At 52.1% G+C, this 14563-nt stretch overlaps 1 protein-coding gene and 1 pseudogene across 5 annotated transcripts; both read right to left on the reverse strand.

Moving 5' to 3' along the window:
- Nucleotides 1-428: 428 nt before the first annotated feature.
- Nucleotides 429-901, reverse strand: LOC311579936 (large ribosomal subunit protein mL63-like; annotated as a pseudogene). The gene has a single exon. The product of its transcript is annotated as a large ribosomal subunit protein mL63-like (transcript).
- Nucleotides 902-4162: 3261 nt separating this feature from the next.
- LOC311579904 (uncharacterized protein C11orf24 homolog) lies at nt 4163-14035 on the reverse strand. Of its 4 annotated transcripts, none has more exons than XM_084750933.1 (5): nt 13904-14035; nt 7557-7754; nt 6443-6616; nt 5326-5787; nt 4163-5295 (listed from the first exon to the last, which is right to left on the reverse strand). In XM_084750933.1, the coding sequence occupies exons 3-5, from the start codon at nt 6516-6518 to the stop codon at nt 4439-4441; spliced, it is 1395 nt and encodes a 464-aa protein (XP_084607059.1). In that variant the 5' UTR covers nt 6519-6616; nt 7557-7754; nt 13904-14035; the 3' UTR covers nt 4163-4438. The 4 variants fall into 4 exon arrangements, with proteins under 4 accessions (XP_084607059.1, XP_084607058.1, XP_084607056.1 ...); XM_084750932.1 differs by adding an exon at nt 13615-13663 and having other exon boundaries at nt 4163-5787; XM_084750930.1 differs by having other exon boundaries at nt 4163-5787.
- Nucleotides 14036-14563: the final 528 nt, after the last annotated feature.

Here is a 14563-nt window from a genome sequence, read left to right on the forward strand (position 1 = left end):
ACAAAAAACAAAGAACAGAATTTCAAGGGAGCCAGGCTACACAGGTTTCATAAGACAACACCCAAATAAACCAGGGCCGGAGATGGCTCAGCAGTTAAGAACACTTTCTGCATCTCGCAGCTGTTTGCAACTCCACTTCCAGGGACCCAGCATCCTCTTCTGGATTCCACTGGCACCAGGAGTGCACGAAGTACACATGCACGTATGCAGGCACACCGCTCACAAAGTTAAAAATAAATCTAAAAAAAATTAAAAGCACGACAGAACTAGAGTAGCAGGAAGGAGTCAGTGAAGGTCCATACAGCATTTGCCTGGCAGGAGCGAGGGAGAGATGGAGGAAGAGAAAGTAGAAACAGTAAAGAGCTATGGCCTAAACCGCCAAAGCATGTCGCCAAGCTCCCCGGCTCCTCTCTGGGGAGTGACCATGATTTTTTTTTTTAATTAATCACGTCTGATTTATTAAGATACTGGTCGAAGGGGCCACACTGTTACATAGATACATTTTTTTTTCAGCTCCAGGACCAAGTAAGGCCAGCACAGTCTGGTATCTATAAACTTGTAGGGTGAGCGGTCCGGGTTAAAGCCATTTCTTCGTGATATTGAGATGGTTTAGCTGGTCTGCAACGTATCTGTGCTTGGGGAACTTGGAAGTGGCGGCCGCCTTGATGGCCTCAAAAGCCTGCAGGCGTGGCCGAACTCCTGCTCCGCTGTCGGGTAGGGCATGCTCAGCCAGTACTGGTTCTCCGCCTCCACCTCCAGGCGGCGGATCATGTTCTGCTTCGCTTGGAAAGACACGGTCCGCGGCCGACGGTGCTTCCCGATCCACTGCCTGCCCGGAATGCGGCCGCGGAGGAGGGCAGCGGTGAGGATCATGGTGCCGCCGGGGACGCGCACACCTCACAGTCCGGCGTACTCGGGCGGTGACCATGATTTTGATCCAATCCCTGGCTCCTAGGATGTCCCAACAGCTTCCCACAGCGCCTCCCAGTGGCAACCAGAAGGATCTTTTACTTAGGAGCTTACTCGGGACTCCACCCTTCCCTTCCCTCCCTTCCCTTCTTCTTCTCACTTTTCATCGTGGCAATTTCCATACACAACAAAGAAACTGGAAACCAGCCCTTCCCCAGGAACCGATCTCTGCCTTTGGTCTTTGGAGGCATCTCTGGTTGTGTCCCCCTTCACCTTTCTCTTTAACTCTTCTTCTTCTCCTCCTCCTCCTCCTTCTAGCACATTTCTTTATTTATTTAGGGTGAATGTGTGTGCACGTGTACAGTGCTCATATGGCGGTCAGAGAACAATTAGACTGTGAGGATTACACTCACTTGTTCAAGCTTGAGGATAAGCGTGTTTACACACTAAGCCATCTTGCCTGGCCACCCATCAGCCGTTTAAGTTAACGTCAGTGTCGCTGTAAACACAGAAGTGCAATTAAGTATCTGTTTAAACTCTAAACCTAATGACTTCACTTCTTTGCTTAAATCCCCGGGGAAATAGGCTTCTCACCTTCTCTGGTCACTGCGTCTGGTCCTGCCTGCCTCTTCTCCCCCCACTCGCTAGCCTTGTGTCATTCTTGAAGGTTTAACGCGGCTGGTCACTGCCTGGACACCCCATTTCCCTGGCTTCTCTTGAACACTTTCCTCCGTCCGGGTGCATTTCTAATTCAAGTGTTTGCCTCCTCCCATCCTCCAACCCCAGTGGGAGGACAGCCTAGGGAGCCGAGCATTAAGATCTGAGTTCTGTTTTAAAAATATCCCCCAGGATGCTAAGTGGAGGATGAGCCGGGGGCGGGGTGGGGACGGGGAGGAGGAAGACCATCCTCTGAGATAAGGGGGCTATCTGAGCAGGCCACACAGTAAGTGCTCACAGACATGAGCTGTTAACAGAGTAGCGTTGTAAAGATGCTGTGCGTGCCTTGCTCCAAATGACCCCCACCCCCACCCGCAGCTGGCTGGTTCAGGGACAGGAGAGCAGGGTTTCCATATTGAGGTGTTGCGGGCTCCCTGAACTAACTTCAGGACGCCTGGGAGAGAGGGAGGAGTTTCAGTCTCACATGACGTCATTCCCTCAAGCGCTTGCTAGCCCCAATTTGGGAGGGAACCCTCCTTGCCTATAAGCACTCTTTGGAGTGAGAGCTCCAGTAGGGGAATCCAGGGGCGTCTTTCGTCGTCGGGGTCAACTGGTGTGACTTTGTGGGTCCAAATGGCCGTGGTGGGTGGGCACAGCCACGGGCCGGATGCTGTGAGGAGCTCGGCCGCCAGGGGGCACAAGCGGTCCTCCGCCACCGCGACTAGGGCCACTCCAGGTGCGACACTCCTCGTGGGAGTGTTTTCGCCTGGTCTTAAAGATGAAGCCTCCTCTCCCCGGCTACCTCAGTGCACCACGCTGAAGGGCAGGCCGTCCGTGCATCCCGGCCTGCCTCTTGCCCAGTGGGTGACCTTGAATAGGCCTGTCTGTGTCTTGCCTCCTTGCTGTAAACTGACTCTCACTTTGACCCACTTCTCCCCACACCCTGAAAAGATCAGGACTTCCAGTCTTTGAAACGCGGCCCTGGTGAGTCCAGGCTTTAAGATTCCTTCAGCCACGAGGGGGAGCCTGCCTCAAAACCAACCGCGGCTGAGCAGAGTGTATGCTCAAAGACCCTGATCCGCTCCAGAGCTGTTCCTAGTTGCAGGTAGCTTCTCAGACATGCAATGTTGTGAACTGGCCTAGAGCTCACCGAAGGCCAGAGCCAACTGCGATGATTAAATCTGTACTCTTTAGTCAGGTGTGTCTGCTAGAGAGGGACAGGAGGCAGCTATCACTGCAGACTGCTTGGCTCAGGAGAGCAGGTGGGGCCGCAGGGCGGGCCTAACTTCAGTGCGAGATAAAGTGGGTTGGAAGCCAATTCTGAGCCCATCATCTGACCCCATCCAGTTCCGCAAAGGGCCCAGGGGTTTACTTTCTTTTATTACCAGCCACCTGTCATCCCTTTGGATGAGGAAGAATTGAGATGAGACTCTGTGCCATCACGGGACTGGGAAAGTGTGACCCCAGCCTTAGCCACAGCGTCTCTCCAGGTCAGGCACTGGGCCGCTGGGATGAACCAACATTGTCTAAGATGAAGCCAAGCTCCAGAACATGCCACAGCTGACCCTAGATCACATAGCTGCCATAGACCTGACCTCGGCTGCCCCGTGGCCCGCTGCTAATGTGCTCTTGCCATACTGGGCTTGTGGGTAGAGGAAGGCCAAGGCTCTGCCTGGAAACCAGGCAGCTGAAGAACTGGGAGTCTAGAACCAGGGGTGAGAGCTGGGCTACGGCTCAGCAGGAGCGTTTACCTAGAATAAAAAGGGCCTGGGTACCATCCCCAGCACTGCCAAGAAACAAGATCCAAACCAGAATATACCAGGCTTTCTTTGGGACTCCGGCCCAGGATGAATGAGATGCTCCCAGGCCTCAGGAGGTCACTAAAGTGAGGGTTGGAATGCTAATCTGCTGGGATGAGGGCTCAGTGTGTTACATGCATTCACAGGATGACACACACAGGGCAATACTGCCTCTGACTGTTCGTGACAAAAGTCTAGAATCCAGAAACATCCTGTTGAAAAGGCTCTGAGCACAGACAGACAGGGAGCAACAGACTCCACATTACTGGTCTTTGAACTCTACCTCTGGCTGAGCTGGGTGGCTAAGGCTCTGGCGGGATGTGTAGAAACCAAGCTGGCGGGGTTGGGGGGGAGGGGTGGGAGGGTTGAGACAGGGTTTCTGTGTTAACCTTGGCTATCCTGGACTCACTTTCTAGACCAGGCTGGCCTCAAACTCAGAAATCCGCCTGCCTCTGCCTCTCGAGTACTGAGATTAAAGGCGTGGGCCACCACACCGGGTCAAGCTGGCAGTTTGATTTGGTTCTTTAATACCCAGTTGGGCTGCCTCTAAGAAGCTCAGCACCTGAGAGGCTGAGTAGCCAACTGATAGCACCAAGGACCAGCTCATGACTTAGCTGGAGCCTCCACTGGGCACCTGGGCATCAGAGAGCGCCCAGCCTGCGCTGGCTGAGCACAGCAGCCTCCAGGGACTCATGTCATACTACATGTCTACAAAAGCAAGCCCAGCCCCACCAGGCATCTGAAAGGCTGCTCTAGGAGCGACTGAGGGCAGGACACGCAGACCCACACAAGCCGGATAGAGAACGGTCATTGCTTTTAATTCTGGTCAAGATTTCACACACTGAGGGCCAAGTGGGCCAGGCCCCCTCAACACTGGCCGCTCCTGCATATGTGATCGTTTAAAAAAATAAATATGAAAAGGCAGCTCTCTCATGATCATGGAGTTGATCTGACAGCAATTCAATGTGTCTAAGCATCCGGCACAGCTTTGAGATTGCACCGAGAAGATCTGGAAGCACTTGGTTTGGTCTGAGGCAGCGTAGGTGGCCGTGGAGAGGCGGCCCCCTGAGGCCTCACATCTCCGAGTCGGCGTACATGCCGTTGATCAGGTAGTCCACCTGCGTGTAGTCCTTCTTCTTGTAGCTCTCATAGGCCTGCAGGGCAAACATCACCAGGACTGCGATGAAGAGCGTCACCCCAAGGACAAGCACCACCAGAAGTAACGTTCTGTTCACTAAGGATGGGGTTAGGGGCTCAGTGGTGACTACTAGGTACTGGCCTTGGGTGCTGAACTGGCACGCATCTGTGGTTGGCACCTTAAGGTCCCCTGAGCTCCTGGGTGTTGGCCCAGTGGAGGCAGTACTGGCTGTGGTTTTGGTTTCCACCTGCTCTGTTGTCAGGGGTGTGCCTGGCCCCTGGGTAGGTAATGCAGGGCTTGGCTGTGTTGTGAGGGATGTGGCTTCCAGTTCAGGGCTCGGGCTGGTAGGAGGCTCCCTGGTTTGTACCTGGGTGGTGGTCACTACTGTAGGAGACACGGAAGCCACGGAACGGGTGGTAGTGGTCACTACTGTAGGAGACACGGAAGCCACAGAACGGGTGGTGGTCACTACTGTAGGAGACACGGAAGCCACAGAATGGGTGGTGGTCACTACTGTAGGAGACACGGAAGCCACAGAACGGGTGGTGGTCACTACTGTAGGAGACACGGAAGCCACAGAACGGGTGGTGGTGGTCTCTAGGGTGATGTCTGAGGGACTAGGTGTTGATCTACCCACAGTGCTGTGCACTGGCTGTCCTGTTGTCACCTGGATGGTGGTACCTTGTGATTGGACACCTGAGGTGAGTATGGGGCTCATGGTGGATGTGTTAGTGGGGGTGCTTTTGGCAGGACTCAGCGTCCCTGTGGGAGGTCCACTTGTGTTTACAGTGCCTGCAGCAACAGTCCTGGTATGTGGGGTACCTGTAGCAACAGTCCTGGTATGTGGGGTGCCTGTAGCAACAGTCCTGGTATGTGGGGCCATGGTGATCACTGTGGCTGTTCTTGGTGATGTGCTGGCATTTGTACTTGGCACTTCTGCACGTGGTGTGCTGAGAGACGGAAGCCCAGCAGTGGTGTTGGGCTGTGTCTGCCCCGCAGATGAGGGGCCTGATGACGTAGGTGGTGCAAGAGTTCTGGAGGTCGTGCTGTCTGTCGTACCCTCTCCGGTTGTTGGAGTGCTCATGTTTGCCCAGTGTGTTGTCACCTCTGCTGTCACTTTGGTAGAGTTCAAGCTGGCTGCCTGGGTCCCTGTGGTTGGTGTGACAGGAGCAGGTGGCACTGTGGCTGTTCGCTCTGTAGGTATAGTATGAGCCCTTGGAACTGTGTCCCTGGGCATGCTTCGTTTTACTGCTCTAGGCCACATCTTGGTTGTGACTAAGGACCCTTAAAAACAGAAGGAAGAATGAGATAGGACACTTCCAACCACGTGAGGGGTCCCCTGGTGTCTCCTTAGCTCCTGGCCCTGTCCTGGCTGTATGGCAGGACATATTCTCCACCCAGAGCCCTGGGTGCTGATGTGAGTGACACATGGACCCAGTGCCTCCCCGCCCCATGACACCCTGAATTAAAGATTCCTTTGCAGGTTTCTGAGGCTCCAGCCTGTGCAGGCTTCAGGATTTTGTAACTGGATCCAATTTCTAAGATCAGATCAGAAGGCTCGCATTATGTGATGAAGCGGACCTCACCCTGTACACACACCCTGAGGTTTACACAGAAGAGGGCTGCACAGCCTTGGCGCAGGGAGAGGCATGGCGGAAGGAGTGCTCAGAGACAGAGCCCCGCAGGGCAGGAGCACACTCAATACAAACGCGCCAACAAATGGCCTCTGGCAAACATGAGATTCCTACAAGGCGAGGCAACGCTGCAGGTCTCTGCTGCCTGGTCCCAGTGGGGCTCCCGCCTGCGCATCCTCCTACCCCAACTCAGAATGACAGCCCATGCCAGTCCTGCAGCTGGGAAGGCAGGGCTTTGGAGATGCCTCTGTTCTGGAGTCAGATCCTGGGGGCCTCCCTGGGAGTTAGACAGCTATTTCACTCACGTGGCTCGTCAGATACCGTATGGCTTTGAGATAAGGGCACGGAGGAAATCCAAACCAGTACCAGGGCTGTCCACATCTTGCTGCTGAGCTGGACGCAGGGCTGCTGGTCTCTGAGCCTTGCAGGCGGCCAGCCCCTCAGGCTGCCAACAGTTGCCTTCCGCTGGGCCTGGAGACCTGGGGAGAAGGAGGCAAGTTGGTCAGAGGCCTTGCTTAGCCGCACATGGCCTCCTCAGAGGTCCAGGGCTCAGTATGGGCCACAGTGTACACTGAGCCCAGTGTTTAGATCACTGTCTAAATTACCTGGCCCTGTCTCACTGAGTCTCGACTTCTGGCAAGTCCCACTTTCTACCCCCGGAACTAGAGTCAAGCCTCACCAACGGGGTGAAAACCGCATCCCTGCACTGGGTGAGTCTTATTTCCTAGGTCACAAATACTTGGTTGTTCTTTGATAGGCGTGAGGATGAGCTGGGCAGAATAGCACCCTGTCAAGGAAGAGCTGAGGCGCAGGTCTCACCCAGACAACGCAGACTCAGCTATTGAGCAGGCCTAAGGCATCTGGGCTGTGGCCAGTGAGGCCATTTCCCTGGCTCTTGGATCACTATCATGTACTGATACCCTAAAGGCGCCTCCAGCAGGTTTGGAGTTCTCCCTGAGCCTCAGCGCTGGGCTGGAAATCTGCCGGTGACAGGCATTTCTGGTGACTAGGGAGGGCCTCAGCTCACTGAACATACTCGAGGCCTCAGCAGCTCCTGTGCCCACTACCAATCTCTATAGAGGGCCAGGAAGCCAGTATTTCAGACAGGGGACTATACAGGCCGTAGCTCAGCGATTAGTTAGTCCTGCCACTGTAGCAAAGAGACAGCCTCGGACGGCAGTGGCTGTGTTCCAGTAAAACTTTACTCACATAGTGGGCCTTCCCAGTAATACAGCCCGCAAGCTATGGTTTGCCAACTGTGGCTCCGGCACGTCCACCTACCCCAGGGCAGCTGACTCAGATAAGCCAGGGAAGCACCAACTTGGTATTTTCCTGTTGACTCTACAAACTCAGCAACCCAGGGCCCTTTCTCGGTTCTCTGTCTGGTCCCCCAAACAGGCAGGGTCTGGGAACACTCACCAGAGGCAGTGGCTCAGTGCAGACTAGGAGGCCGGGCTGATGTCCTCCTTGGGCAGCTGTGGGCTTGGCATCCTGTACTTGCCATATGAAGTCTGGTTGTGCAGGTGAGAGTGGCTTGGCAGGGCACTCCCAGGCCATGGCATTTGCTGAGACACTTGTAGGACAGGGACAGATGCTCCTCTGTGGTGTCAGACACACCTAGGGTTGAAAGAGAGCCAACACTACTTAGGAAGAAAAAGGTACAGACGTCCAGGCAGGAGGCCCTAGGAGGAGCTGTGCTCAACAGCCCAGTGCCGGGCAAGTATCAGAGCTGTCAACGCCACAGCCCCTGATACAGTAGCTTTTTTTTTTGTTTTGTTTTTTGGTTTTTTTGAGACAGGGTTTCTCTGTGTAGTCTTGGCTGTCCTAGACTCGCTTTGTAGTCCAGGCTGGCTCAAACTCACAGCAATCCGCTTGCCTCTGCCTCCCAAGTGCTGGGATTAAAGGCGTGCGCCACCATGCCCGGCATATGCAGCAGTTCTAACACAAGAACTTTGCTTTGAGACAGGGTTTCAGGTTTTTGTTTTGTTTTGTTTTTTTTAAGATTTATTATTCATTTCCTGGAGTAATGGAGCACACCTTTAATCCTAGCACTTTGGAGGCAGAGGTAGGCGGATCTCTGTGAGTTTTGAGGTCAGCCTAGTCAAAAAGTGAGTCTAGGACAGCAAAGACTAACACAGAGAAACCCTATCTCAAAAACAAACAAACAAACAAACAAACAGTGTTTGTGTATACAGTGTTCTAACTGCATGTACAGCTGCACACCAGAAGAGGGCACCAGATCTCATTATAGATGGTTGTGAGCCACCATGTGGTTGCTGGGAATTGAACTCAGGACCTTTGGAAGAACAGCCAGTGCTCTTAACCTCTAAGCCATCTCTCCAGGCCCTGAGACAGGCCCTCCAGAGTGCTGGGATTAAAGACATGTGCTACCACATTGGGTTCATGCATGCATCTTTAAGTGAAAATGACTACCTTTGTTTCCCTTTTACATCATGGATCCCTTGGGGGAAACATTATGAAAGGCACCAATGAAAGAAACAGCTATTTTCTTCCCTTTTAGCCACCAGGTGTGGCATGGAACAGTTGCTGACAAGCTCACATGGACAGTGCTCAGCCCCCTTTGGGTGGCCATAGACCCTTTTGCAGGGGTCACTTAAGGCCACCAGGAAAAAATTGACAGTTATATTACATGTCCCTGGCTGTCCTGGCACTCACTCTGTGGACCAGGCTAGCCTCGAACTCATAAGAGATCTGCCTGCCTCTGCTTTCTGAATACTGGGCAGGAGTTTTGTTGTTGTTGTTTTGTTTTGTTTTTTGTTTTATTTATTTATTATGTATACAGTGCTGTGCCTATATGTACACCTACAGGCCAGAAGAGACACCAGAACTCATTATAGATGGTTGTGAGCTACCATGTGGTTGCTGGGAACTGAACTCAGGACCTTTGGAAGAGCAGACAGTGCTCTTAACCGCTGAGCCATCTCTCCAGCCCCCTTGTCTTTAATTAAAACAAAACCAAACAGTTAATTGTACTACAGTGCATGTGTGCAGGTCCAAGAACAACCTGCGGGGGCTCTGTCCTCTCCTCCCACCACATGAGCTGAGGGATCAAGCTCAGGTAAGCAAGCTTGGTGGCAAGTGCCTTTACCCCTTGAGCCATCTGGTTGGTGCTCACAGGGAGATTAAAAGACAAAACAAACAAGCAATTTTGATAAGCTAGCTGATTTATCTGTCAGGAAACCCACTTTTCTAGGAGGCAACTGGAAATAAGTCCAATCAGGAATTGCATGTAATTGAGGGCACTAAGAGGACCATCTTCTCACTGAGGAACTGTGGCAGCTGAGTTTTAAGGTTTTTCCTTTTTTCTTTCTTTTTTCTTTTCTTTTCTTTTTTTTTTTAGCTATACATATTCATGCATCTCTGTGTAGGCGTGTGCGCACCAGAGGCCAGAGGCTTCGGACTCTCCTGGAGCTGGAGTTAGGAGCAGCTGGGAGCCACCAGATGGAAGCACTAGGTCCTCTGTGAAGTGGGACATGTTGTGGAGACAAGGACTTGCACTGTAACCTAGGCTGGCTTAGAACTCACTGTGTAGCCCAAGATTGCCAGGGACCAAAAGGCCTGAGGCCGACCCCCACCCATTCAGTATTTGCAGCCAACATCCTGCTGGGCCACTCATTAGGTATGCAAGGCATCCGGCTTAGTCCTGAGAAGACAGCGATCTGATCCTAAGATAACCACAGAGACATCCTGCTTTGTCTCACCTGGAAGACCCCTCCCCTTGCTAATGTTCCCGGGGCTCAACCCAGAAGATTTTGTACTTTTCCACTACTCTCCTTGCGTACCCCCGCCCTCCCTAAAGCAGGTTTTAAAAAGCCTGCCATTACCCTCAATAAACGGCTCTTGACAAGCAACTGTTCGCTTGAGCTCTACGTCTCTCTCGCCCATTTCTTTAAATACAGGTTGCGACCCCCCTCGGCCCCCCAATAACTGACCAGCTGGACTGGTCGGTGGACTAGTTATCGTTACATGGACTAGTTAACAAGATGGTCTCAGACTTGTAGCAATCCTCCTGCCCAGCCCTCCCCCCCAAATGCTGGGATTGCAAGTGTGAACTCTTAGACCTGGCTTTCACTGATAAGGAGCTCCTTAGCTTCCAGAAGACACACGCCAGAAGATTGGGATGCCGGGAGACTAAAGAAGCAGCGTCTCATATTCCAGAGGAAAGGGGTTAGCAGATGGTGAGGCCCTGGCATCACCACAAACCTGCTATCCAAAACTAATGTGCAGAAACACACCCATCTGTACACATAAGCCCACCTGCTTAGACCTGTGCTTGCACGCATGTAAGTGGCCACATATGTAGGAAGTCACACATGCAGGGAAGTGCACGCATACATATGTGAGTAAAAACACACAGTATGTGTGTGAGAGAGAGCGCACAGCTACACAAGAGCATCTTTAAAACACTCCACAAGTTTCTTAGAAAACTTTTGCAGGGTGCCACTCCTAGTCACCGACTCCTGGCCAGCAGCTGGGTCTAGAAATAACTCCCACAGAAACAGGAATCAGCCACTGAGGAGAGGCAAGAAGGCCCTTGTTGTACCGTGACTTCAGCTCAATGGCACAGTCCATGTCAAGGTCACATGCAGAGCTAGGGATGGTACACATGCCTGTAACTCCATCTCTGGGGAGGCAGAGGCAAGTTCAAGGCCACCCCAGCTTCCAGAGGTCCTGAGTTCAATTCCCGTAAACCACATGGTGGCTCACGGCTATATATACTGGGATCTGATGCCCTCTTCCATCATGTAGGTGTTCAGGCAGAGGAGCATTCACACACAAAATAAAGAAATCTAAAAAAAAAAAAAAAAAAGAAAGAAAGAAAGAAAAGGGACACATAGTACCGGTATGTGCACCAGTACACGCCTTTAATCCTAGCAGACAGATGGTTGTGAGTTTGAGGCCAGCCTGGTTTATAAAGGACCATGACAGCCAGGATTGTTACACAGAGAAACCCTGCCTTGAAACAAAATAAAGAGCAGCATACACGTGACCGGAAATACACTTCCATTGGAGGATTTGAGAGCCTCACGTGTGCTCACTGTCTGTAGAAGGGAGCTTACGTGGCCGTGTATACCTGCAATCCCAGTACTCCAGGAGAGGCAGGACAGCCCAAAGTTGTCAGTCATCCTCATGTACATAATGAGTTCCGAGCCAGGGATTCAGATTCAGAGTGAGAGCTCACCTATTTTGGTTTGATTTTTTTTTTTTTTTTTGAGACGGGGTCTTACCGTGCAGCCCTGGTAGGCCTAGGACAAGCTATGTGAACCAGGCTGGCCTTGAACTTACAAAGTTCTCCCTGCCTTTGCCTCTCCAGTGCTGAGATTAAAGGATGCGTCACCATGAACAGCCTGAGACCTCACTGGGGAGACGGCTCAGGAGTTAAGAGTGGGTGTTCTTCCACAAGAGCAGGGTTAGACTCCCAGTAACCTCACAGTGGTCCGCAACTATTTGTAACTCCAGTCCTAAGGGATCCAATGCCCCCTCTTCTGACCTCTGCAGGCATTTCATGCACACGACGTACAGATATACATGGAGGCAAAACACCCACACATATAAAAATATTTCTAAAAATTGCTCTTAGCAAGCCGGGCGTGGTGGCGTACGCCTTTAATCCTAACACTCGAGAGGCAGAGACAGGTGGATCTCTGTGAGTTCGAGGCCAGCCTGGTCCACAAAGGGAGTCCAGGACAGCCAAGGCTACATAGAGAAACCCTGTCTTGAAAAAAAAAATTGCTCTTAACCCCTATGCCATCTCTCCAGCCGTCTATCATATATTATATTTTATCTATTTTGAGACAGGGTCTTTTAATGATCCCACTGGAGCTTGCCAAGTTGACTAAACTGACTGGTCGGAGAGCTCCCAGGACCCACTTGTCTTTCTCCCCAGCGCTGAGGTTCTATGCCTACACTGTCTAATGACAGTCTGTTAATTCCAGTCCCAGAGGATCCAACAACCTCTTCTGGCCTGCAAGGGCACTACATAAATGTATGCCGATATATGCAGATACACAGACATGTATGCACACAAAACACTCACACACATAAAGGGGAGGAAAAAGCCAAATTTTAAGTCAGAGACTAGGGTAGGCTGACAGTTGCTGAGAGCTCCTCCTTTTGGGGACTCAGGGTCTGCAAAGAATAAGCAGTGGGAGCCAGGCGTGGTGGCGCACGCCTTTAATCCCAGCACTCGGGAGGCAGAGGCAGGTAGATCGCTGTGAGTTCGAGGCCAGCCTGGTCTACAAAGTTAGTCCAGGATAGCCAAGGCTACACAGCGACACCAAAACAAAACAAAACAAAACAAAAAAAAAAGAATAAGCAGTGGGTACTGTTTGCCAGCTCATACAAGAAGGCCAGTATTGAGCTGGAGAGTTGGCTCTGAGGTTAAGAGCACTGACTGCTCTTCCAGAGGTCCTGAGTCCAATTCCCAGCAACCACATGGTGGCTCACAACCATCTTATGGCCTGCAGGTGTACATACAGGCAGAGCACTGTATACATAACAATAAATAAATATTTAAAAAAATTTAAAGGCCAGTATCTAATGCTCCAAATCCCCACCTGCCACACGGGCACACCCTTTACCACAGGGCCATGTCTATATGCACAAGTCTTCACTTCCTGGGCTACTCCCACCAAATCTCAGCCAGGTGACGTGTCTGAGTCCCCAAGTGTCAACTTCATTCCTTTCCCAGACAGTGGCCTGGAGAACCTCCCAATTCATCTAGTGTTCAATAGCTTGCACTCCCAACCTTGCGTCGACTTTTAACTCCTTCCTGGAGATTGCTATATAACCTCAAATCGGCAAACTTTTTCTCTGGCACGCAGAGATACAATGCAAGAAGTCCAGACTCAGCAATTACTAACCGCTATCAGCAGGGCCCCATCTCTACTCCAAGCTAGGGAAGTTACACATACACAACAACAGGACAGACCACAGCCACCTAGTCCTGACACATCACCTGGTTGGACATTGCCCTGTGGTCTAAAGGATGTGTCCACGTGGCAGACATTATTAGCCCATGATCCCGGAACATTAGATATTATCTTAACTGCACCGATTAACTCCACCTTTCTGGAAGTTCAGCTCTCAGCACTAAAATGTTTTAAAGCTTGCCACGCCAACATTTTTGATATTTCACTGTCCGTTAGGCTGGTCTGATTTATACGTGGAAAACCTGTATTTTAAACAGTTTGCTGGTTGCTTTTATTGAAATGTTAGAGCTGCTACAGAGGGGGTTAGGGCGTAAGTAATGCAGTTCTTAAGAGTCCGACTTCTAAGCACCAGCCAGACCGTTAAGCGCACAAGCTAGCGGCCCCAAGGAGAGGCAGGCAAGTAGACAAATGAGAAGGAAAATGTGATGGCTAATCCTCACTAGGAGGTAGAAGAGTTTGAGGAGCAGGCCTCAACTATTTCTGAGCTCAACACCTTCTAGGGCACAGTCCGATCCAGAACTCGCCTCCTCTCGAGTGTCCATAAGAGTGCTCGCAAACTGCCCAGCATCGGCTCTTAAAAAAAAAAAAAAAAAAAAGCTGGTGATCGCCGTCAGCCCACCTCTTCCCACTGAGCATCCATGTTTCTCCAAGGGCTCGGCCCATTGCTCCCTCTTCTTCCTCGCCTCCATTCCTCACCGACTAGCGCCCCATATCCCCATTCATCCCTGCTCCGCCCCGCACTTCGCTGTCCATCCCCAACCGGTTCATGGGGCCTTCATGACGGTTCCCTGGACCGTAGCGCGGGTCGCTTACCCGAGCGCGGCAGGCCCGTGGCCCTCGCACCGCAGCGTAGCCACTTCAGCGAGTCAGCCCCGCGCGGGGACGTGGACCGCAGAGGAACCCTGTTAGCTCAGCTTGCGAGGGCGCGCTGGGCCCCACCCGGGCCGCCCCGGAAAAACGTCACGAAGGCGTGACCAATAGCTGCCGCTGGCTCGCGCGGCCGAGTGCGATGGGCGTGGTTTGTATAGGCCACGCCTGCTTCGGGAGCTGACCTCCAGCCTGGTCCTTAGCCAGAAAGGGCTATTTTGAGATTTCTAGCGGAAGTGAGAGGTCCAGCGACTTGTAGGCTGTGTTTTGTGCACATTTTTTTTGCAGAAGCCCGAGAGACCGGGTCGGGCCAGGTGAGCATACATGTACTCGGACGGTGGCCTGTCTGGACGGGGCAGCTCTCAAAGGCCTCATGAGGGATTTTAGGGGCCTCCTCTGTTCCGGTTCCTGGGCTTTCCTCCCTCTCAGCTATTCAACTCTTTAAGGCAGGCCAGGCCTGCATGGCACTAAGGTTTGCTTTGCACGCACAGGGCTTCACCTGAAGAGCACTACAGTGATTTAATTCTGCAAGAGAACCTTCGCATCTATTTTTCAGGTCCAGAAACAGACTCACAAAGGGCTTTGGAGTTACACATGTAGCGCGAG

This window comes from Acomys minous (genome assembly GCF_964271855.1).
Source record: "Acomys minous genome assembly, chromosome: 2".
NCBI lineage: Eukaryota > Metazoa > Chordata > Mammalia > Rodentia > Muridae > Acomys > Acomys minous.